This window comes from Falco cherrug, chromosome 4 (genome assembly GCF_023634085.1).
Source record: "Falco cherrug isolate bFalChe1 chromosome 4, bFalChe1.pri, whole genome shotgun sequence".
NCBI classification, from domain to species: domain Eukaryota; kingdom Metazoa; phylum Chordata; class Aves; order Falconiformes; family Falconidae; genus Falco; species Falco cherrug.
The window spans coordinates 58,144,014-58,169,562 of record NC_073700.1 but is presented as its reverse complement, the minus strand read 5'-3'; the positions used below and the strand labels follow the sequence as shown (position 1 = coordinate 58,169,562).

General features: G+C 39.4%; 1 protein-coding gene across 5 annotated transcripts in view; it reads right to left on the bottom strand.

The window, feature by feature from the left end:
• The window catches only part of GALNT11 (polypeptide N-acetylgalactosaminyltransferase 11), a 56,616-nt gene that overhangs the window by 7,276 nt on the left and 23,791 nt on the right, over positions 1 to 25,549 (bottom strand). For 3 of the 5 annotated variants that reach the window (XM_055708907.1, XM_055708906.1, XM_027809828.2), the window contains exons 4-10: positions 24,812 to 24,978; positions 20,343 to 20,468; positions 16,963 to 17,212; positions 13,959 to 14,076; positions 11,963 to 12,115; positions 9,212 to 9,430; positions 5,854 to 5,958 (exon numbers count right to left, since the gene is read on the bottom strand). In XM_055708907.1, the coding sequence (XP_055564882.1) occupies positions 5,854 to 5,958; positions 9,212 to 9,430; positions 11,963 to 12,115; positions 13,959 to 14,076; positions 16,963 to 17,212; positions 20,343 to 20,468; positions 24,812 to 24,978 (1,138 nt within the window). Of the gene's footprint in view, positions 1 to 5,853; positions 5,959 to 9,211; positions 9,431 to 11,962; positions 12,116 to 13,958; positions 14,077 to 16,962; positions 17,213 to 20,342; positions 20,469 to 24,811; positions 24,979 to 25,549 lie in introns of those variants that run through there. The other 2 variants (XM_055708908.1, XM_055708909.1) reach the window with 2 other exon arrangements.

Here is a 25,549-nt window from a genome sequence, read left to right as displayed (position 1 = left end):
TGGCACCGCTACAGCAAAGCCGGTGCGTATATCCTTCCAGTCACCTACAGAGAGAAAACCAGCATGTGCTAGAGTAGGTCTCGTGGACAAAATGAATGGGAGGTCCAAAGTATGAATTCTGTTAGAACTAGATTTTTAATTTAGTACCCTCAAAAGGTAGTTCAGACTATTTACAGATTTAAGACTGAGGTTTCCTGGGACTTCTAGTACCTTCAGGATTTTACTTCACTCCCATGTAACACAAACAAATCGCCCAGCCTTGTCCTGGACTGAGTGCTAAGATGACTTCATTAATCTCGTTTACATGCAGACAGGTGGGTAGAAACACAGCTTCTCATATACAGCTCAACAAACAGTTTCAGTGACAACTACAGCTTAGCTCTTTGCAAGGACAGCAGTGTGACATTGCTGAAGACTGGACAGTGGCACATTCTTGCTCTCTCATTTAACTAATATTTGGATTTCCTAACTGGTTTCAGGCTGTCACTGTTGGTAAAGGAGGCATGCCTTTCACTCCCTGCATGAACCTCTACATCCCAGCGGTCCCCTCTGGGATTATTTGTTACCATAATAAAGAGGTACGGGGCTGTGTTACTGAACTTTTTTTTTTTTTTTCTTGTGAAAGATGAAATTATTCCTACAGTGAGCTTAATTTATGTAAATAGGTAACAGCTAGCTGAAGTACTTCAAAGGAAATTCAAGTGAGGAAAGGGCTGAAAATGGTGCCTCAATCATCTAGGAGGCTGGCTCATACTATCATTTGCTTTTGAAAAAACAGAGTTACCCACAGAAGACTTTGAGTCCCCCTGTTAATACAGACAACTGTATTAAAACAAAACCTATCACATGAACTAGGGAAAGCAATAAATCAAAGAATCTGTAGTAGGTAGAAAAAGGAAGCTCACTGTTCCTAGGGAATAAACATTTCAGAAGGATATGAAATAATCCAGGAAGCATCAACCTACCCTTTGGCTTTCAGAGTGCAGTGGAGTGTAGCTAAAGGCACTGCTGGCCAACTGTCAGAGCTTTGTGGATACACACTCTTAGTTGGTCTGCAAATTGCATTAGCACTAGAGGAATGCATTGAAATTTCTCAGTAAACATAAGACAGTAACTGCTACAGAAACAGCCCTTTGTGTGGAAGAAAATCCCTGCTGGGAACCAATGCCGACAGGAGAAGCATTCCAGTACTTTCATCAGTTACAATCTGTTGCTTAGATTGGCACTACTGTATTATTCTGTCAGACAGTTTTTACAAGACAAAAATTCAGCTTAAGAGAACAAAAAAAGCTGCCTCAGCACTGAGGAAGCCGTATGCCTAGCAATTTGCATCGTCACAGCTATTTGCATACACTTCAGCTCCTGTTTTTATGGATAACAGTGACATCACAACACCAAATGACTTGTGACAATCATCAGAAACAGCAAAGTTGGTCTATAACCATTATTTTAAACTACTGCTACCCTAAAAACTCAATGTCCTCCCAAACGTTGTTCCAAAGCAGACACATGCTTTGTTTCACAGTTCAGTGTATTGCTGATGTTCCACAACAATTGTTAGAGGGACTGAAGAATTGTGTTCCTTCAATAGTTTATGGAAAAATGGCAAGCAGACTTAACTTGCATACCTTCACGCTCACTCTGGACGTGTTGTATCAGAAAAGCAAACTAACAGCCCTGATCTACAGGTTTAGGGAGAAAGATCTTACAGAAGAACTGCACATGTGAGCACATCCTTCTAGGCTCCGACTCTTGAGAAGTTTGCAAAGAACGTATTCTTGTATTTATGAAGTGCTACAAGAGTTTTAACAGAGCTTTTCTGAAATTCTCTCCTCAAACCAGTTATCTTTTAAAGGCCCAGACCACAGATGCACGTACTTAGAAACCTCAGCGCCATCCCCAGCTGGAAACACAATAGTCAAATTTTTTAAAGCTTAATATATTGCTGAGTAGAAAGGTTTAATTATAGAAGTGAAGTAAATACACAGAGGTTATAATGACATAGAAAGTAAAGCTTAAGAGTCAATCTAGCATATTTGAAAACAAACAGTAGAAGAAAATCCACATAATTCAGTGGACTAAGATTTTTTGGAAAAGGAACTTGGCTTTAAGCATTTAGGTCAGAAAGGAGGCAAGCACACATTAGCTACATGACAAACTCAATCTTCTTTCAGCTGTTAGATCACAAATACTCCACTAGTTAGTCCTATGTTGCCCATTGTGCCCACTCCAAAACATTTTTTAGTATTTTTTGATGCTTTTCTTCCAAGTTTGTCAGTAACTGCTTCTACTCTTTCTCCTTTAGGACAGTATCTAGCCCGAAGCCTGCTTCAGCATCCTTGTCTCCTAATCACCACCTGATTAACCTTGGCATGACGGTTTTGGGAAGAATCTATGCCAGTTTCTTCCACTTTTCAGACGTGTCTAGTCTTTCTTGATGATCTTTCCACACACTTAAATTTTTTCTCTCCTCCTTCAATACCAAAGTTTTTGTGGTGCACACTACCTTGCGCATTTTTTTGTTCCTAGAAAGAGGTCAGACACACTACTGAATTACAGAAGAGTGTTCGCTTCAGCAATCTTGGCAGTTCCTTCATGTGACCACTCTTCAACTACAAAACTTCTCATTCCATGTTAGTCTTCTGTTAGCAAAATTCACAATCATTTTTTCTGTTTCTTCTGTTAATTCGGACCCCCCTGCACTGACCTTCATTCTCTAAGATCCTGTCATCTCTTCTACTTGTGCTACTTCTAACTGCATTTTCAACATTTATTCCTAAATTTGTGTTCAATCCCTAGTATTATCCCACTATTTATGTTAATGAAACATCCTAGCTTTCCCTATAACTTATAACAGATTTTTTCAATATTTTCTAGATGCATCACCTTTGTAAGAACCACTTTTACTGCTTTGTCCTTCTGTAGCAAAAAGATAAATTGAATGTCACTGTCACATCAAGACCTAGAAAATAGGATAGTTTCATGTGCTTTAGTAATTTTTAACTTTACTTAATTATGATAATGTGAGTCAACTTCAATTAAAAGTATTACCCATAATGGTGATACAACTGCAAGTTACATAATGTGTTATTTCTTTTAAATCAAGTAGTTAAGTGAGAATTTGAAATTTCTTAGTAGCCACGAAGGCCAGAGAAAACAAAGCAAGCATAAACCGAAGGCAAAACAGATTTGCTTGTAAGGCAAATCTCATGGCTTCAGTGAGTCTGGTTTCCCCATTTTCAAGGTCAGCTCTCACATGCATGAATTGTCTACATTACACAGGAGACCATATTCCAGTCAAAAGATTACACAGACCATCATTTTCCAATCAAAAGAACTGAAATCAGTGAGTCTTAAGGCAGCCCAGTTTTGTTTTCCCAGGCCTCTGCATGTTTTCCCAGGTAGACTGCACCTTGCTCCTTCAACTTACTAAACAGCAGCATTTAATTTTCAAGGGAGGGCATTATCTGTTCAGAGTAAAAGCAGCCTGGAAAGAGATAAACAGTGATAACCTCTTCCTGTTCCTCAGGGAAAAATTAGCTGGCACCAAAAAGCATAAAGTTATTTCCACAGAAAGCACAGCTAAGCTGTGGTGCTCACTCCTACAGGATGCTGAAAGCTTACATGAGGTCCAAACACAATTAGGCACTCCTGGAAAAGCAAAAATTCTACAAAAATACCAGAAAAAAACAGTCACAAAAATACTGCTTGCAAAAGTGCAGATTGTCATCTTCAAGAGTAATTGTCTGCACCGCATGTATTAAGCAATACACACTTGCTGCCAGCAGGCATCCAAGGGACAGGATAGCTGGGTACCTGCATTTCACCAGCAAGCGCAGGCTTGCTTTCTTATTAGGTCAAAGCCATAAAACAGATGGTTTCACAGCAAAAATCAGCTGAAAATGCAAACGGGTTGAGTTTTACCAGAAATGACAGTTAAAAGCTTCCAATACTCAGGAGGTTTCGGCTTTCCAATACTCAGGAAGCAGAAGCTGTTAAACAAGTGTTATCTTTCTCTACATTGTCCTCACACACCCATAGCAAGATTGCTCAAGAGGATATGAAAGAGCACTGGCTGAATGAACTCTTGGGATTTGTTGGGAGAACAAAGTCAGTCTAACAGCAGAAAACCATAGCGATAGTTAACATACTTGGTTGGAGAACATGAGTGTGAAAGAAGATAGCACAGCCTTTTTTTTTTTTTTTATAATGAGAACTAATTGCTTAATTTATACTAGCAAACTAGATTCATGAGAAAAGAAGCCAAAGATCAACAACCAGAGCAATAATTTCATCTTTCTCAACACCAAAAGGCTAACTGAAGTTTCTGCCTCCAGGAAAAAAAAAAAAAAAAAAATAAAAATAAATCAGGAAAAGGTTTTGATAAGGAAAAACAACAGACTTCCTCCTCCAGCCATGTGGCAGTTCACTATTAAAAATATTGCAGGAAGGAGACGGGAAACAGTAACTGTGAGGACCCATCTGTTCTTACTGCAGATAGGATCCAGAGCCAGTCGTTCTTGCTTTCTCACCCATAGACTGAACGGCTCAGAAAGCAGCACAGCACCTTTGGCACTGTACATGTACAATCACTGGTGCCAATCAGTTACATTTAGAGTCTTTACATTTACAGAACTTGCTGACTTTCTTCAGCTAATGGAGGAGATAACGTAGGAAAACCTTCATTCCCATTCCAGATTAAATTCATCTACCTTTAATACAGGGACCTACAATCTGGTCATAGTGACGAACACTCAGTACTCCAGAGGCAAAGTGCAGGGATGTATTGCTTGGTCCTGCCTACGTGACAACTGGAGACCATGTGTCTAGAGGCAGCCACACTTATCCAGACACTGGCTAACATCTCTCACACGGTCTTCCTTCATCACATTCAACTGGTAAGGGCACAGGTAGAAGGCAGAAAGCACCGTTAGTTGACAAAGCACAAAACATTTTGTTTGGGAATATCACACACCCTCCTGCTCCTACTACTGCAGTTTCCATATCCTGAAAACTACTGCCCATTTCATAAAGTATTAGTTAGTCTAGCACAACCCACCTTTGGTAAGGCTATGCTGCATTACATCCCATGCTCCATTTATTTTGTGTCTTTGATTACTTTTGTCTTTAGATGCGATCTAGTTTTTAGACTTGGGTCCCATGGACTCCTAAATCATAACGTTCTAAATGTAGTTCTTAGCTAGGCAAAAGTCTTTACGGCATTAGGCGAAGATCTCTCTACCCTGGAGATTGTTTATCCAAGTCTTGAATTTCTGATGCCTTTAGGAACAGAAGTGGAATAGCAAAGGCTTCATGTAGCAATATAAAAACTCTCACTAGTTTGTCACATTGATCCCAGATTAGCAATTCACCTGTCACCAAAGAAATTTTTTAAGTTTCTTAGAATTCCCTCTATTTAACGATAATGACTCATTCACCCCAAATTACAGCCACTCCAGCAACTGAGGACTAGTTGTACAGTACACAAAGAACAGCAACCCAAGAAAAGGCTGCCTCAAATCCCAGCACGAGGAACCGACTGAATGAGCTTCTACAAAATCCGAAATGTCAATCAGTGGATTCTGTACCTGTCAGGAGCCACTTAAGGATAGTCTTCAGCCACATACAGAGACTCGTGCCATAAAGATTGATTATAATATCCAACACTCAGCACTAGTAGGTACAGAGCAGTAAACTCCACAGTCTCCTCAGCCAGCCTCGTGGTTTGAACAATACTCTGAAATCAGCCTGCTTGCTGATGAGATGTTATACTAGGGCATTTTGCCAGCAGGAACACATATTAGCAATTTTGAAGATGTGCGTCGCTATTTAGTATAACTGGGAATATCATACCTGGTTTTGATCGTTGTAGTCACATTCCCGAACCACTACCAGGCCTCCTTTCTGACTTGGGTGGCCCTGGGCAACCAGGCATTTGTTGGTTTGAAGGTGATACAACTAAGAAAGGAAAAGTTTGATGGACAGAGTGAACAACAAACATCACATACCAAAGGGAACATACAGTAACGCTTTGGAAGCCCTAGAACTCAGTGTGCTCCCCAAAAAACCCCACCCAAACAAACCTCAACAAAAAAATCCCCTTCTTTCCTTTTAAAATGCCATTTTGTTTTTCAGATAATTTGGAGAAAAAGTAGCATTAAGTAGTTCCATTTTGCTTTCTAATTACATCAAGATTTCCCTCTTTATGGTACAAGTGCAGTACACAATCTGGCTCAGCACGTGCTGCCCATACTGTCAAGTTTCTTTTCCTTTTCACTCTCCATGAAAGTCTCAGGTCTCAGATACTCACTAGCCCAGGAATATCAACTGTAGTGTATAAACTACATTTGACTACAATTTAGCTTAAACATAGATCTCCTCCTACAGCCTCTGTTCATCAAGCAGGACAACCTCTTTGGGAAAAGAGAAGGCATTACTTAAATATCAACAACTGCAGACACTTTAGGTTGTTTGCAAATTGATTTTCAAGAGCATTTAGGTAACTGGAAAGCCAGAGTTATCAGTTATTTTACCAACACCCAAATACTCATTCCAATTAAAATTTGGAGTAATGTTGTATTCAGGTCAGGAGCCTGTCCTGTGATGCAAAACTGTAAGCATCTACCATCACAGCAACAAGAAGGTTCTCAGCAGGTTAGCATCCTCTCTCCTGGTTTGGGCAATGATGCCCACCCCTAACAGTCCTCCAAGAGGTTTTTCGCAGAGTCTAAAGATTGGTTGTCCTATTCCAACAGTCAAGAATTATTAAGATCTTGATATATCCCCACAGAGTTACTCAACGAGACAAAACACTTCTATTCTGGCTTTAAATTACATGCATGCCCTGAACTAACTGGTGGCCAGCAGAAGACTTCTTTTCAGCCTGATTGTTTTTCTTCCCCTGATGCGGTGCGGATCAGGTTATTTAGGCAGCAGGTGCTTCCTGCACATCAAGAACTGTGCCACGTGCAGCCAAGGGTACAAAGGAGAAAGGCAATTACGCCAGCACAGGCACAACGCTGTGAGGAAGGGACAGCAGAGAAGGGCCCTGCTCTCTACCAAGTGCACTGGAATGCATTTGACACTCACTGGGTGTCTGCATGTGTGGGAGATGGCAAGGCCCCAGAACTGGCATCCACATTGAAAATAATTATTTCCAATCTGGAGTGGAATGAAGACGGGAAAAAAGGGAATTTGCTGTTCTGAACTCAAGGCCCAGCTGATTAATTAGCTAGCAGCATTTTATTATGAAGACATACATAGCTGTCTCAGCATTTGTATCAATTCTACAGATTTTTAGAAACCAAAAGACACTTCCAGCAATAAAAAGAACGAACTGCTCCATCACACGACAGCAAAAATTAGACAGCACAAATACCAGATAATATTCTTCACTAAACACCATTTCTGGAAATAGCTGCCCCAAGGCACATCAACAGCCTCCTCAATTGCACCATGTTTCTCCTGTTCCCTACACACATCTGAAACAAATTACACAAAACCTTCTAAGTAACATTTCCTCTCACCCTAGAGACTTCTAGGACAGATCTTATTTTCATCATTCCTCACTCAACAGAAGGCTTTCAAACCATACAGCTACATGAGTTTGATATGATTTTTGTCCTTGTTTTTATTGGCCATGATGATCAGCATTTGATAACACTGTGAAGAATGTCCCCATTTGTGATCATTACAGTTCTTCCCAGCTGTCAAACCAGCACTTATCTCTGGCCCAATTAGTTTTTCAGAATAAGCTGGGACTGTGAGTGATTCATCCCAAATCCTAAAGAGTCTGGCACGCAGTGGTGACATTGGCTGATCATTCTGTTCCTTGTAGGCATCTGGAAACAGTTTATACAATCATCAGAGCCAAACCTGACTCTCCCATACAATGCTGGGTATAATTCTTGAACCCCAGAGAACCAAGAAACCATGTGTTTGTATGTCTTGTCTCCCCCTTTTTAAAAGGTGCATAAAGTTTTTTTCCAAATTAAACGATGGGGAATTATTGCTAGGAAGATTTCCCCCTAAGTGTTGTTAAGGAACTCAGATCCCTCAAGTAGCCTCCCCCACATCAGCAATTCCTTAGTTAAACTTCTGTCTGGATGAAAGCAGATTAAATGTAAGGGCAGGGGGGAGGTCTGACATGGGGAATAACAGCATTTAACAACTAGAGGAATTGGCCCATTGTATCAGTTTTATTCAGGGAAACTACGCATGTTTGCCCTAATAAATAACTTCAGAGCTTGGCTGGGATACAAAAAATATTGCACAAATTGTAATTCCCAGACAGCTGCTTCTAAGCAAAAATCTAACGATGTCAATAGGTTCTGCATCAACTCAGGTCCTCCAGCCTGTATCTATGTGCAGGGCCAGCAACTGTCAACAGCCACTGCAGCCTGTGTTACCTTGGGGAGAGGGCTATGGCACTATTTAATGCTTCCACTTATTAGAGCTAGAAGGGAATCTGCTAACCATAGTCTATGTGCACACGAAATTGTTTACTCAAAGATCTTCCCTTTCACAGAGAAGAACTTGAGAAAGCGGTCTTGGGTTTGAAGTTATCCATTTTTGGGGGGAAGCATAAGAAGCACATAGCAGACAAATTTGGCACTGGATAGAACAGCTACAACTGTCTGCTGGCTTTGCCTGCCTACAGACCCATAAACATAGGTGTCAGAGCTAAGGCATGAACTTAATCATCATTTCCTCCATGAATACACGTAAATAACTCTCTTCTACTTTGAAATAAAGAAGGAGCAAAACTCATTTTTGTTCATTATCTAACAGTCAAGATTAGAAAAACCATCATCAGTCTCAGATGCAAATGTTCATCTTTGCAGAAAATTATCCAGTAAAAGCAATGAGTTTGGAAACTAATTATATTTTACTCTTATCATAAACCAACAAAGCATGAATATTTCAGGCCAAAGTTCTCTCTATCCATATCCATCTTCAGATCAACAGCCATGAAAGTGCATTCTGAAGAAATCAGAACTTCGTAACTCAGAATTTTGAGGTAAAAAAACCTCTCATTTAGTAGTATCTAGAATGAAGATGACCTGAAATACAGGTCAGAGTGAAACTGATTTGCCTTTGTCTAAAGACACAAATATTGTTATTTTCAAGACAGCTTGTTGCAAAACTAAAACTATGCTTCATGGATTTAAAAAACCAGAATTCTATATATTTTTAAGAAAGTTATTCTTACCCTTCCACGCTGGATTATTTTTGGTCGTTTCTGTGCTCTATTAATAAAAACTGGCTGCGGAGCTTTAGCATTGGGTCCAGATATTTGCATCTCAGGATAGATATTATCTAAATACCACTTAAATGACTTGCAGTTCAATCTTTTTCTCAATTCTACACGGTCGGTAATATTTCCATAGTTCCTCATCCTTAGCTCAGGTCTCAAAGCAAAATACTGCTCCTGTATTTAAGAGAAACAGGTTGGGAAAAAGGGGAGAAGAATTTCAGATTATTGAATTCCAACTTTTTCCTGTTGGCAGAACTCCCAAAGTTTCAGTTCATTTTACTAGGGCTTTCAACAATTAAGTTTGAGACTGGCATGAGGAAATTCCAGTATTCAGAGTGCCTCAGGAGGCAAGATTTATCTTCCCTAACTCTAAGATAATCTTTCTAGACTGCTTTTTTTGATGAAGACACTTCTTGGGCACAAATCTGCTGACCTTTTTTTAGATGCCAACTTGAGGAAGAAACAAATCAGCCCTACACTCCATTGGCAATAAAGGCTAGTCATTAGGTCAGAAGCAGATGTACCTATCATTGTCATCCTCATCTGGCAGAAGTTTCTTTAAATTGATTGTTCAATTGACGGTTTTCATTGCTGGGGTGTTCAAGTATATTTTGCCTTTCACCAGGGGTAAAAAACCTCCATATCAGAATAGAACTACAAATAGGACTATCTTGTGAAGTTCAGTGGGATCATGCACTTATTCACATAAAGAATCAAAACTGCCACGTGGGCTTTCTGTGAAGCCCAGTTTTTCCAGTTCATCTGCATCATCTCCAGAAAGACTCCCACAATGGTAATTTTTCATGTTCTAATTTATGATTATACTCTGTATTGTACCTGGTTAGGCAAGGACAGATTAATCCACCTCAATCTTATGTGCTGTTCAACTCTAATGCAGAGACAATGAGGACAAAGAGAAATTCATGAATGTACAATGTGGCATGAATACTATTACCAAAACTACAAGAAAAATCCCCTTGTAGAATCTTTAATTCCAGCTAGATTTACAGAGCTCATAGAAAAGGCATTGTATTTGCACATGAACTCATTTACTAGATATTATTTAGAAATCAGTTTTCAGGGCACTGAGCTATGGTATTTTGTTGGATTAATCTCTAGTAACATCTGGAATTTACTTCCCATAACATTGTTCTGACAGTTTTCAATTACCTACTGCTGTCTGATACTCAGATGACAGACAGCGTCAACTCAAGACAAATTACACATCTGTCCTTATCAAGATCTTTGAGCATTTGGATGCACTTGAATGTATCACTGCTATTTTAATAGCAGAGGAAGGGGAAGCACTAAGTACATTTGACTGTTGGACAGCTCTGAGGAAGTTTGGAAGGAGACTGGACATCACTATCAGAAATTGGTCTGCTTCAGGAAAGTAGAGCTGCTATCCCAATTGTCTCTTTCCTGGTTAAAGTTCAAATTTTAGTATCCTACCTTTTCTGCATTATTTATTTCCATTGTATACATGCTTACTACTTCTACATTTTGCTTCTGACTTATGAAAATTTTGCTGTTTCCTTTCCATTATATCAGTGTTTAATAAAACTGCATTTGTTCTTTGCTGCAAAAGAGATCCTTTAAGTCTTATCTTCATCCTATTCATCATATAATCACTTCAGCAAATTACACCGGCCCTAAATATTTGCATTACACTTATAAAAACAAAAATATTTCCAGGCTTGCCTTCCATACGTAAATCTGTCATAAGGACAGTCTCTGGCAACTATCAGAGAATTAGATTAGAAACAGCTGGAAACATTCAGGACACAAATCTGTGATAAGAGACTGCTAGAATCAGCAGTTTAAGTTCTTGTTGGACAAAGCAGTATTAACTGGAAATTATAACAAAGAGTCAATTCCAAGCTTCAGAGAAAGCCATCATTAATCACAAAACAACTGTGCCAAGACACCAATAAAAAGGAAAGCAATAGATCAAATCTACCAATGCATTATGGAGAATAGAGATAAAAATTAATGACCCCTAATAGATTCCTCAAACTGACTGAACATCAAGATAAAGGATGGGGTTTGAAACATAAACCTCGAAAGAATATAAAGTTAATAAAAAACATCTTTATAGAAATTGCAGAGACCACAGGAGGTGGCCACACAGCAAACTCTATGGCCTCACAAAGCAAAGCATCCTCAAATATCACAGAGATGAGGGCTTTGCAAAAACCTGATCAACATTCAAAAGTATCAGTACCAAGACCTGAAGACAAGGGAGGAATACACTTGCCCTTGAATCCAGAAGTCAATCCTGACTGATCTTCCAGGGCAAGACAAGCTAAGAATCAGACTGCTAATTAAAACAGAAAGCAAACAACCAACGAAATCCCATCTCACCAGCATGGAAACTACCTGAAGAGCTATAGCAATATATGGCTGCCATGTAATACTGATTTGGACACAAAGCAATGCAGAGTTTACAAGAACTCATTCATCTTTTCCTTCATTAGAAAGACAAAATCAAAACTCCTGCAGGCAGTAGAAGTAACAGCAAGGAGACGTGAGCACTCAAAAGCAACAACAATCCTACACAATTTAGGAATTTGTATCAAAATTAACATTAGGAAATCAGACTACAGAAAGATGACCTCATTAGAGGTGCTAAGGGACACCACTGCGATACAGTCCTTTGACAAGCCAATTAATAACCTTATTTCATGACCTAGAATTGTGTCTTACCTTGTATTCATCCATCCACACATGTGCCAGCCTCAGTGAGTTATGAGCCATAGTGTCCTGTCCCCCTGGTGAGCCATAGGGACGTCTTTTACGGAAAATATGCCCCACCCTGGAGCAGGGGATGATCAGAAGTCTACCACCACACATCCAGATCTGTCCATACAAAAGCAGAACATACCTCATTGTACATGTACTGACAAGGCTCACTGCCTCCTCCCCTTCCTCGAGGGATTCTTAGGTAGGTTTATACTTGATGACAGGACTAGGTGTCAGCAAGTTGTCCTATGTGTTATTCTTTCTGACAAATCCATTATTAGATCCTCAGGTTAGAAAAGAACTATTTTTGCCATATCAAATTCTCCACATAAGAGGTCATGGCTTTCATGAAACAAATAGAAAATTTTCTAAAATTTTATGTTCTAATGACCTATTAGCAAACACTGAAATACATAGGCTGGAATTCAACTTGCAGATTAAGATATCTAAACTTATTTAGCTACATTAGAGTTACAGTCCGCACTTCCATGACAAATAATGAAGATCAGTCAGTATGAAGAGAGCCTGGAGAGCTTTTTCAACCAAGTATAAGCACCTATTTTGCACAGCTGTTTGTTTCTGTTAAGTGTATGGGAAATCAGAAATACTGTTCAGATTCAGATGGTACGTTCAGGTGCCTTAATCCAACTCCACTGCACCCCAGGTCGAGACTGCATTTACAGTCTACTTTCATTATTTTATTTTTTTTTTCTTTTCTTTTTAAATTTCAGCTTCCAGCAAATTCTCATCATTGGCTCTTTGTAGGACTAACGTGTTCTCCAATCTCAGAAAAGGCTTCTCACATTAGCGGTTTATAATCAAGTAACTATAAAAACTCCTCCTGGATAAAAGACTAAACTTTACAACTCTCCCCCAGGGAGATGGGAGCTTTTAGATGTTATAAAGCTCTCCGAATATACTCTAGTTTTTCAAAGCTTACAATTGAAACTGTATATTACACAGTAACAACAATAATATCCTCACACTCCATACACCTCTACTCAGATACCTAATAATTATATATTATACTGAAAACTTGAAAGATTTTATTTATTCAAGTACACATCCCTTTAAAGTCACTCAATTTATGAAATGCCAGTTCTTATTTTTGAGCTCTAATCTTGATTTCTCTCATGACCAATTGGACAGACTTCGCTGAAGTTTTGGGAGTTGTGTGTTTGGTTTTGGGGTTATTTCTATGTTAACTTCACTTTTTAATCCCCTTTTTGTGTTTGTCATGACAGCATATCATTTTTAGGCAGATTCTTGTCAAACCCGTTGATGAATCCACTTTACAAAAGTGAAGAGGTAAACATGACATTGAGCACAAAAAGTTGTTTTTCTTTCAGTAGAATGACAGGGAAGGTAAGACAAAATACAGGAAAAGCCCAATGAAGTATCACTCTCAAATCTCTGGATTATGACTTTCTCATTTTTCCAACCAAGCTGGCTCCTCTACATTACTCTTAATTCAGTTACACAAAAAAAAAAAAAGGTACATTTCCAGGCTCTCAAAAAGGAGACTGAAATATCTGAAAAGCCCAATACATGTCTAAGGAAATACAGCAACGTTGATAATAAGTAAGCTAATTTTGAGTCACACATTTTCTTAACCAACTTATGAAATTCATTAGACACTACTTATAAACTCACTTCATGCATTTGTACGATTCTTCTTTTCTTACGTCTTTCTACAGGTATCATGAAATGTTCCATGGAAAAAAGAAAAAGGAACAAACATTTAACTACAGAGCTCAAAATTCTCTTTAATATTCCCATTAAAGCTTAACTTGAAGATTACTGTAAAGGCAGTAACTGGACACTGAAAGCATCCTTCCTGGGAACAAAAATGTCAATTTCTGTGTGCAAATAACTATTCCAGTGCTAAAGAAACTACACAGGGCAGAGAAGCAGCCAGACACCAAGGTTCATACTCCAATACACAGAAAAGCTAGATTACCCGAAAAGATATTTCCAGATTTTCTCCTCCCCAGATGTCCATGCCACTATCATACTGTCCAAGTTCATTAAAGTAGTCACGATCCATGGCAAACAGGCCTCCAGCCATAGTAGGTGACCTAAAAAGGCACATTGAAAGAAGTTAATTTTCTTTTAAAGAAAAAAAACAAGTAATTTTAGCTGAATCTGCTAGTGCCAAAGCTTGACTTTAGACAGACATAACACACACTAGAAATCATCAGATCACACTTATAGTCTCAAAACGTTTTCAAAAGCCCATCTGTAAGTGGTATTTGTGTCCTTTCATAATTCCAATACCTATAAACAACATTTCACTGCACATCGTAAACTTGAGGAAAAGGCATAGGTCAGGGAAAGAGGAAAAAAGGGACTGTCTCTCTACTAAAAAAAAAATAAAAAAAATAGTACTTAAAAACTTGTGCAAGTCCATCAAGCTTTCTACGGTGAAACCTAGGAGCTGCCTTTAATTAGATCTGTCTTTACCAGAAGCTATTTACCCTACAGTTACAAACGTGTACGTTGCACACAATGTGCTCTTCCACCCCTTAAATGGGCAAATTATACAGACCAGGCTTGACTGAACTGCAGAAAGAGCAGAAACCAGAACACACATTACTTTGCCATATTAAATTAGATCAAGAAACAAGGACCAAATTCAAATTATACAAGTCAGGAGGCTGGTAAAAGAAACACTACTCTGTCTCACAGATAGAATTTAAATACCAGGAGCAGCTTCGTTTCATCACTGATGTCAATAAACTGATTGCTGCAAGTCATTTACAGTTTCTATATTCACAGATGTTCTCTTCAGCATTTCCAAATTTTTCAACTTGCCTGTGTTACTAGAACAGTGTCCTATTTTGTAAAAATCCATATGTGATCCCTATTGTCCAGGCTCTAGATTGAATTGCTAGTGTATCACAAAGTTATAATATAGGATGCCCTTCAGGAGTATTAAAAAATAAATAATAATTTTTAAAAAAGTAAACCCACTACATATGATGGTTGGAACACACAGTGGGCTGGGAACAGGCTTTTTTCTCATCCTTTTTTAATAAAAACCTGTGATGAAACCAAGCCTAAGCCTGGATTTCCTTGCTTGTTCTCACATAATTTTCTGCTACAGCTTCTGTCACTTTAAAACCTGGCTTGAAAGGTTGCTCTCAGTTTTTCCATCCCTGACACCAAAATATTTCATTATGAAGGTCTCTAAAACATAAAATGTAAGACTTTCCATTTGATGGAAAGCCATTTTCAAAGGTTAATTGCCAATCTAGCTTCTTTCTCAAAGCAGGCAGTGACCTCTAAGTAGCAAAAGTCACTCTGATATGAATAAAATGTAAACTTTTTATATGATTAGACTCCTTGTAACTATAAAGTTAGTTCTGTCTTTTCAATGTGAGTTTTTCCTAAAAGTGAGTTGAAGGAATGCAACAGTGTTGAACACAGCAAGACTTAACATTCAGGCATTCCCCTGACTAACCGCGAAAACAATTCTTAACAGAATCAGGATTTTAAGACATTCTAAGCTGGTTCCCCATTCAGATTTTCCCAGTCTGTCCTTTGCCTTCTACCTTCAGAAGCTGCCACACTGACACTTTCCAAACAAGCCAAACGGTTAAGTAACTTAAGAAGTTTCCTGGCTTCTCAGACCAAATCTTGGGATTGGTAGATGTGGAAACACTAACTGCAGAGCTGTCAGGCAACAGCAGAGAACTTTGCACTGGAGCTGCTTGCATCAGCCTAAAAACGCTCTTCATTTACAGTCCAAGAAAAGAGAATCAAAGAGAGATGAGACTGCCCAATTTCTGATTCACTTTCCAAGTCTTATAGAAGTACCACATCATCTGCAAGGAGTCAGTTTGTATAAAAGGTAGAGTTCTTCCACCTTAGAAACCTGAATTCTGTACTAAGATTGATACCTACAACTAGAAAACGCACAATCAGCTTCTTGCCATTGCTCTGCTAGCACTGGCCCTTCTCATGAAGGGACAACTGCTATTCTCATGTCCAAAGCATATGTGTCTGCTACTAGCAAAGAAAAAAAAAAAGTGTTTACTGACATCATTTTATAACAGTTCCGTGTCCAGCAGAAACCAAATATTGCTAGTTCTGTCCAGGCACGACAGCCATGAATGGTTAAAAGATTAAGGAACATAACTTCCAAGTCCTAGTGTTAAGCTTTACCAAGACTTTTGTTTCAGAATGATTCTCAAAAGACTGCAAAAACAATACAGGCAGGCTTCAAACAGACATTTTTAGGCATTTGCCACATTGTGCAAAGAGACAAGTCATATTTTAAAGATGGTTTTCACATCCATGTGTGTTCGTTTAGGAAGCATTATGCCAAAATAACTGCTTGTCTGATGAGAAATATAGATTAAATTCTGAAGCAAAAAAAAATGTTGACATCGGAAATTACCATATGTTCTGATGTTCTCTCCCATCACCTAGGAGACCACCTTCCTATGACCACAAAAATTTATTTTCCCAATCTAGCAATTCTTTAGCATTTCATCACAGAAATTATAAAGCCTGTATCAGTGGGCTATGCAGGCTATTACTAGCACAAAGACAGTTATCAACATCATCACTAAGACCGACACACATCGACACACTGGAAACAACCATCAATGCATATAGCTCAGAAGTGAAATTATTGAAGAGATTTAATACAGGATAGTGTTAAGTTCCTTAAGACTTTTGCCTCTAGCAAAAGCTGCTGTTATATAAGCATTCTCTAGAAGTGTGCTTTCTTGAACTAATAAGATGTATCTAAATCATGATTAAATATGAAAAATTAAACTGAAATAGGTAATAGTAACCAAAACTATTTCTAAGTAAAATAAACAAGCCAGGTATTTGACAGGTTAGGCACCTGCTTCTAAAACTGCACAGCCAGAGAACACTCCATAACGCTTAAGAAGTGCCCCTGATCATCTGTATGTTACACAGAGCTTCACACCATGTGGGAGGAACCTTACTTGATTGGAGCAGTGGCTCCCTCGGGTCCTTCCAGTTCTGACAAAGGAACAAGATCCCACTTAAAGTGCAGGCCCCAGTTAAACCCTCCACGCACAACCGGGGAAGAGCTGTAGGTAAGCGTGTCAGCACTGATTATGTCAATCACAGGGCACACCACAGTCCTGCGATCTTCTCTGATGGGAGTCAGTAGAGGTTGTAACCACATCTCGTTCACCTCACAGTGACTGTCCAGGAATACCAGCACTTTCCCTACAGAGGCCAAAGCACACAAAACACAAAGATCCATGGTAACGTGAAACACACAAACACATATGCAATTATATCAGCAGCAGAGTATCAGCAGCATCCTCACCACCCTGTGCAACAGAGGGGAAAACACCATCTGCACTCGGAAGCGCTAACAAACCAGAGACTCCACAGGGATTAGTTCAGTCACAAAGGCAGAAGGTAGAGCCTGACTATTCACATTTAGTTATGAATCGCTCAAGTGGGCTGTTATTTGGATTTCTTTACAGTCATCAATTTTCTATTGAGATTCAGCAGAGCTACTGTACTTTAAATGAAATGTCACCAGACCAGCACTCTAAAAGTCAGGAGGTACATTGGTTCTAATGCAGAGCAGCTCCCACACCCAAGTTAGGCTACAGAGACCGCCAAAGATGACAGATATTCAGCCAGATGAATTATCCCCATGACAAAACTGATTTTGTCCGCTAACTGTAATTGCTTTGGGCTCACTTCGTATTACACTTCAGCATCCATCCAGTTATTGTTGCAGCTTGAATCTATGGATTTTAAACCAAGTCATTCTGATGAATTAATCTGCATACATCCATGACACAGGCCACAACATTTCAGTTCCTGAATATAGAGTAGCATAGAGCATGCCCTTATTTCATTAGCTCTAGAGTGACCGTGGATTCATACCAGTTTAAAAGGAGAGTGAATGCCCAAAATGAGCATAGCCAAATCTACCAGTATTAGATCAAGGAACACTTCAATCCCATCAGCTTACGTGGGGATTATCTGCTATGATCAGAGAGAACAATTTGATCCCTGAGATACCTTCAGGCTCAGTTCGTCTGAAAAATCTGAATTTATGACACAATATAAAATTTATGTAACACCAGAATGATGTGGAAGAGATGGGAAAGAGCTTTAAAGAAAACAACCAAGTAAAAACTGAGCGCAGGAAAGCTCGGCAGAGGGATCTGCATAGGCTGAACTGATGGGCCAAGGCCAATTGTATGAAGGTCAACAAAGAGAAGTGCTGGGTCCTGCACTTGGCTCACAACAACCCCACACAACACTGCAGGCTTGGGGAACAGTGCCCAGCAGGAAAGGGCCTGGGGGTGCTGGTCAACAGCCAGCTGAACGTGAGCCAGCAGTATGTCCGGGTGGCCAAAAAGGCCAATGACATCCTGGCCTCTATCTGAAACAGAGTGGCCAGCAGGACTCGGGAAGCAATCGTCCCACTGTTACCCACCACTGGTATGGCCACACTTCAAATTCTGCGTTCAGTTTCGGGCCACTCACTTCAAGAGGGACACTGAGGTACTGGAGCATGTCCAAAGAATGGCAATGCAGCTGGTGAAGGGTCTGCAGCACAAGCCTTATGAGGAGCAGCTGAGGGAACTGGAATGGTTTAGTCTGGAGAAAAAGTGGCTCAGGGAGACCTTATTGCTCTCTACAGCTACCTGAAAGGAGGGTGTAGGCAGGTGGGGTCTGTCTCTTCCCACATAACAAACTATAGGACAAGAGGAAATGGCCTCAAAGTTGAACCAGGGGAGGTTTATATTGGATATTTGGAAAAATTTCTTCACTGAAAGGGTGGTCAGGCATTGGAAAGGCTGCCCAGGGAGGCGGTGGAATCACCATCTCTAGAGGTGTTCAAAAAATGTGTAGATGTGGTACTTAGGGACATGGTTTAGTGGTGAAGTTGGCAGTCCCAGGTTAACAGTTGGACTTGGAAAAGACCTTTAAGATCACCAACCTAAATGACTCTATGAAAATAACTTTGAAACAAAGAAATATAATGAGACACCCATTAAGAACAGACAGTATTTGATGGGGGCGGGGGAAGACTCCTGCAGTGTAGAAGAGCAATAAAATCAGCTACAATTGCACTAACTCTAATGAATCCTAGCACAGACTGGAAAGTGCAAGCACAATTTTCTCTCTAGATTATGCCATTACAATGTTAATGAGTAAACAACAATTATGAGACTTCGTCTGCCACTCAAAATGATTTGAGTAAGTAGCACAGACTTTCTCAGACACCAAAGAATTTAACCGAAAGCATATTATGGTAAAAGTGTACATAAAGCACCAAATAGTTAGCCAAATTAACACTCACTGCAACAACAGAAAAGCTTGTACGAGAAATATTACAACTGGATTGGCAAATTAGAAACCAGATTAGTGTACCTTACTAAAGAAACTGATTGCCCTTCTAGAGCAACAGTTTTTACATGAAACATGCAGAAAATATTCTGTGACCACAATACATAGCACAGATGGAGATGTTCCTGAGGCATTCTTTCAGGGCAGCAATATGGAAAATTCTATATTGCCTCACTAAATTTTGTCAAATACTGGCTTTGTTTTACTATTTCACTGACCTACTCTAAAAAATTAACTCATTTTGTCAAAAGCAAACTTCCACAGGAATAAAAAAAAATACAAATCAACAGTTTAGATAATGTTTAAAAGACACTCAAATTTGGCTCCAAATTTGCAAAGTCATTGCTTGGGTGACTTGAAAAAATATCTGCTCCCTCTTACACAGCATAGATTTCCTAAAGTTAATTACAAACTATAAAAACAGTGAATGTATTATATCTACTCTCTATTCACCTATAAGCAAGCACCAAGCCCTCCTTGCTTCCTTCTCACTGAGTAAAGAAAAATCTCAGGTGAGAACTAATTCAGTAAAACTATGAAGAAATACTGGAGAAAGCTTTATAAAGACCATGGTCACCATCAACTGCATAATATAAACATTTAAATACGCAGATAATGCTCGTTAAGGTCTCCAATTATCATGATACAGGTATCACTGAAGATACTGTGTAGTTGTTGCAACATAGGTTAATATAACAGCCAAAGATCAATGCAATTAACTGCCTTCAAAGTCACTGAAATTCTAAAAGAACTGTTAAAATGCCTCTCACCTAAGATAGCATTACCCCGAATCTTTCTTCCCCTGCACTAAGCCATGTAGATTAGAACATGGCAAAACATGCAGAGCCCCTACAGTGGGCTGCGGCAATCACAAGTCAAACATTTAACATCTGCAGGAGCTGTGCGCTTCAAAAAGAAGTCACCCAATCAACATATGGTCAAAGTATGCAAGGAAAAGAGAAACAAGAAGGTATACCTGTGGCATGAGAGGCTCCAATCATTCTTCCTCGAATCAAGCCTTCCCGCTTCTCATTTCTTACCAATTTTGTGGTTTTGGGAAGCTGAGTTTTAACATAGTCATCCAAGTCTTTTTTCAAGTCAGCTGAGAAAAGACAAACACAAGTTCAACAACAGGATGGAAATTGTAAAAGCTTTGTTTAAAGTCCCAAGATGTTCAACTCAAAAAGGGCCAAAAACTTGATCAAAAAGCTACCCCAATACAGCACAGCTTCAAACCAAGAGTACCAAAAGGACAGCCAGTTATCCCACATGCTACACCTGCTCTCCAATTTCTGTAGCCTTTTTTTGTTGTTTTCTTCCACATTTTCTTATTAACTGCTTCACTTTTTCCTGCTGCATTGCAGAAACCCACACGGACAAAGCAGGTACATACCCTGCATTGAAGAGGACAGTGAACCATATAACTGGGCTTCCCACCCACTGCATTCCTGCCGATAAGCACTTCCTTGCATTTTCTCAACTAACTTTTTATGCACTGCCACCATTTCAGGTTTTATACTTAGCCTTGGTTTCCTGAATATAAACTGGATTATCTCTTTGTTCTGTTTGCAAAGCCTTTAGTACAACGCAGCTGAAGTTAACTGGAACTTCTAGGCTCTATACTAAAAGAAATTACTGCTGCTAAAAAACTAAAAGGACTGTATAAAGAAATAATATTTCCAAATTCTTCTCATGGTGACTGCCATTTGCAGCAGAAGTAATGAAAGCTCTTTTACGCAGGCAAGTGATTTAAATTACTATGTTCCATACACTAAAACAAATGCTGACATCTTTAAAGAAGCTTGAAGACACCTTTCATTATCTGTACATGCTTCACTGATATAACAGCGATACGAAGTACAGATCACTCACAGGTGGTTGCTTTTCTAAAATCCAAAAGGATCAAAGACACTGCTGGCAAGCATGTGCTTTTGACAGAGAGCAAAGTTCACTGCAGTCTATAGGCACTACTGCAACTTAACTAACATCAATGGCGATTTTAAGAGTAACAATTTTTTTTTCACCCGAGGACAGTGGTTTCTAACTTTAAAGTAGGACCACTGAGGAGAAAATGGACAATGAAGACTAAAGTAATGGAAAAAACATAAGTTAATAAGCTTATGAATAAATGAAAAGAAATATAAAATGAGGAAGGAAAACATAAAAGCCAGCTGAGACTGAACAGAGAACCTCAGTATAGAGGGGCAGACAGACTTTCAACAGAAGATATGCTGGAATAAATATTATTCTGATGAATGTCAGTTCCAACATTAAAACTGCTGTTAACAAGATTAATTGCCAAAGGAATATATGTGTTTTAGGAGGTACAAGATCTTTCAGGCAAGAAGAATGAAAAGGAGATTCCCAGAAACAACTCCAAATGTTAAGATCTCAGCATTAGCACTGCAAGGCAGCATCACAGATCAAGAATGAGAAGGTACCACATAGCAAATACAATGCTGGAGAATATTCTAGAACAAAGAAAACGTCTCTGAAGAGATGCAGACAGGATTCATTTGCATCACAGGAATTCTCTCCCCTGGTCTTTAATGTGACATCATATGCCAAAGACAACAGGCAATACCTTTTTAGAGAAAGCCTCCTAGAAAGCTGATGAAATAAGTCATCTCTAGGATGCTACCCAAATGAGACACCCAAGTAATCAAGACAGAAGGATTTGCAAACCTAAAATAAGCAAGTGCTTGAATCATTCTTCACCTGATGTATCATAGCAAGGGAAAAAGTGTGTAGCAGCAGAAAACAAAGGGCTAGTACAAAGCAGAAAAGGTCAGTTGTCAAACTCAGCACTTAATGCAGATAAGGCTGCATGAAAGGACATACAATACAAGAGTAAAGTTTTGCATGTGCAAACTTCTGAAAACAGCAGAAGGCAAAAAACCCAAAAAAAAGCTGTGTCCACACTGATGGCTAAACCAGGCCTACAACATGACCTTGAGCAGCAGAATATAAGATCCAGTAGTAAGTACCTAATGGCTAACAAGCTCTCAGAGTACAGCTCTGACCCAGACAAATGACCACTCTGCTAGAAACTACCCAGTCATTGCCTGGGACTGAGTATATCATGGACCATTCTCAACAGGCACTTTAGTCTCAGACACCTTTTGGTGCTTTCATTGTTAATGGGTTTTTGTGTCGGCTTCACACGCACTGGGAATACTGATTTCTTTTAAAAGACATAATCCAATAAATTCCTTCAATAGTCTGCCTGAGAAATTTTGCTCCAAGGAGAGAATTGCTCCCTTTTAGCCAGTAGACAGTCTCCAAAAATTACTTTAGCCATTATCTTGCTCCATATCTATGTAAAAAAGGCTTCTTCAAACAAGAAAAAAAATCTAGGATGGTGAGTCAGGGGTGTTATTATTTCAAAGTACTAAGTTGCAGACGGTTTGCTCCTTTTCAGTTCTTCAGTCTCTTCTGTGTAGAAGAATGCCTCCAGTAACAGCCTTCAAAATATCCTGTATGCTGTTCCATAACAGGTAAAGCCTAAATCAGGGAAAAAGAGGTTATACTAGAAAAAGAAATCCTGTCTTGCAGCAAAAGGAAAGAAAATAATGTAACAGTGGGCTCAGCTGAGCTATGGAAATGCCTGCTTTAGCTAGTAAGACTGTTGATGATTGAGTGTAAGAAGCTTTTTGACGCAAAACTAGATGCAAAGACTCAAGCTTTATGCAAGAGCACTGATGTGTAGCACAGCTCCTATATTTAAAGCTGAAGAAATAGGCTGTATTTCATCTAAGATACCATTTCAGGAAGTATGTAAGGAAAATTAATTAGAAAAAAAACAAACAGATCAGAGGCGTAAAGATTAAGCAATTTCCCCAAGCTCATATGAGATTCATGCTACAGCCAAAGTCTGTTTCCTCAGTCACCAAACCAACTTTGACTTTCCTCAGCTGTAAAATTCCATTTGGTAAAATTAAGCAGCAACACAAACATCAGTAGTATCATCATCAAGAGCAGTAATTCTCTGTATTAGTAACATCTCCTCCCATCTTTGGCTTCAAAACATGTTCATTTGAAGTCAGAAAGGCAAAAGTAGCAACCTGAATGTTTTGAACCTAATTTGGCCTTCAAATTAGCAACAGGCCGGAAGAGTGCTGGTATTACTGCCTAAACACAGGCACTAACCAAATGCATTACCATATTCAAAAGACTGAGTTTTGAAGTCAGCTTAGTTCTGAATGTGAAGGTTAAAAAACTTTAAAACAACAAATTGCACAAGACTTTGTAGCAAAGAGTGGTATTGCTTCCAAAACACAAAGCAATAAAACAAGCTTTTAAATATTACACATTCCCATCAACAAGGGACAGTGTTTGATCTTTGTTTTCTCCTGTATCTTAACATTTGATCTGACCTCAGAGAAATGAATTAGCTGCATAGGAAGAGAATTTCATTCTACATTATACACATCTAATCAGTCTCTTAGAGCAAGTGAGACCTTAACCCAGAAACCAAACGATGAGACCAAGGGAGCTAATTATATGTACTAAAAATATATAATCTAAAATTAATTTTAAAAATGCAAACAGTTGTGGACTTGCACAGAGACAACCAGGGAACTTGCACAGTCCTGCTGGCAAGTACTGCTATGCTAACACATTCCTCAACAGGCATTTTGCTTTTGAAGGGCCAAAACGGTTGAATCGTGTGTCTGTTGTTACCTTGTCCATCATTCGAGAGAAACATGCCGAAGCATCAGTCTTTCAACAAGAACAAAGCAAGTCTGCAAGCTCTACCTCTCCAGGGCCCCTCCCAGACTGAGGGAGCGGAGGCTGCTCCACTGAGAGCCAGGGACGGCTGCTCCCAGGGTGGCCACAAGAGGCTGTGCGAGAGCCACGCAGAGCCTCCCAGTGAAAGCTGAGCTCCGATCCCAGCAGCCACAGGTCTGAAATGCTGAGAAAGTACAAAACACTGACACACAGTTTCCATAGTGCCACATCAACTTAGCTGCAAGATCGCTGCTGAGACTACGTGCATTCAGTTCCTTTCAGGTGCGTTCACAGTTAATATTGGCCCACAGAGTTTATTGTAAGATCAGTGTAATCTGCTCTGAGCACCAGAACAGCCCAAGCAGAGTACTGTTAAAAACAGCTGCACTATGAACAACTGCTTAATTATCCCCTCCACAAATATACACCCCTCGCTATTAGCTTTGAAACCTGTTTTTGTATTCTGAAGTCCGTATTATACAAAGTTCATCAGTAAAATGGTACCAGCATCAAAGGAGATGTCACCTTGGGCTTCTCAGAACATCATGCGTCTCTACTGGCTGGCACGTTTTGGAGACTGACTGTAGTAGTACAAGTTGGTTTTGCATAATGGTCTCCACATGTTTATTCTGACCAGTCAGTAAAGCACAGGAAAAGAGAGGAAGGTCAAGAAGTGTAAGCACTGAACAAAAAATTCCTGAAAGGTTCCCTCACCCAATTCACTGTTGTCATCCACCAAAATAATCTCATGAAGAAGGTGCGCAGGAGTGCGATCCAGGACACTATGTACTGTGCGAAGCAGGGCAGAAAGCGCTTCATTGTAGAAACAGATAACAACACTGGCAGATGGCAGATCGGAAGGGTAGGACTTCTCTCTACATCTGCAAGTAGAAACATAGTTACCACTTTATTTTCAGTGAGATTTCCAAAGGGCGAAGTCACTACTGAAACTTCATAAGTAACAAGCAAACATTAAATGTGTAGGAAGAACCCCTAACTTGAACATTAAGAGTCCAGGCATATAACACCTATATAGCAGGGCTCAGCATAATAAGTTACTCTCCACATAATACAGACTTGTAATTAACATTGCTACTTGTTAGAAACCAGAGGATATCATGGAGTGGGGTGGGAGTAAGAACCACAGATCCTTAAAACATAAACAAGAGAAAACACTAAGAGCTTGTTTAAGCTGTCAAAACACTGTCTAGTACCCTTGGATAGCTCAGACACATACAGGAATGGCAAGTATGACATGAGGCCTACAAAAAAAACCACAACTTCATTGGCCAGCTGCTGGAGACTAGGTTGGATATCCCAGAATACCTCCAGTGGTGCTAAATACCTATTTAGACAATGAAGACTGGGATCCAGCCTGCAGATTAAGACAATTAAGTCTAGTCACTGCTGTCAGTGAAGTCTAGATAGTATTTAGCTCACCCTAAGGCTAAG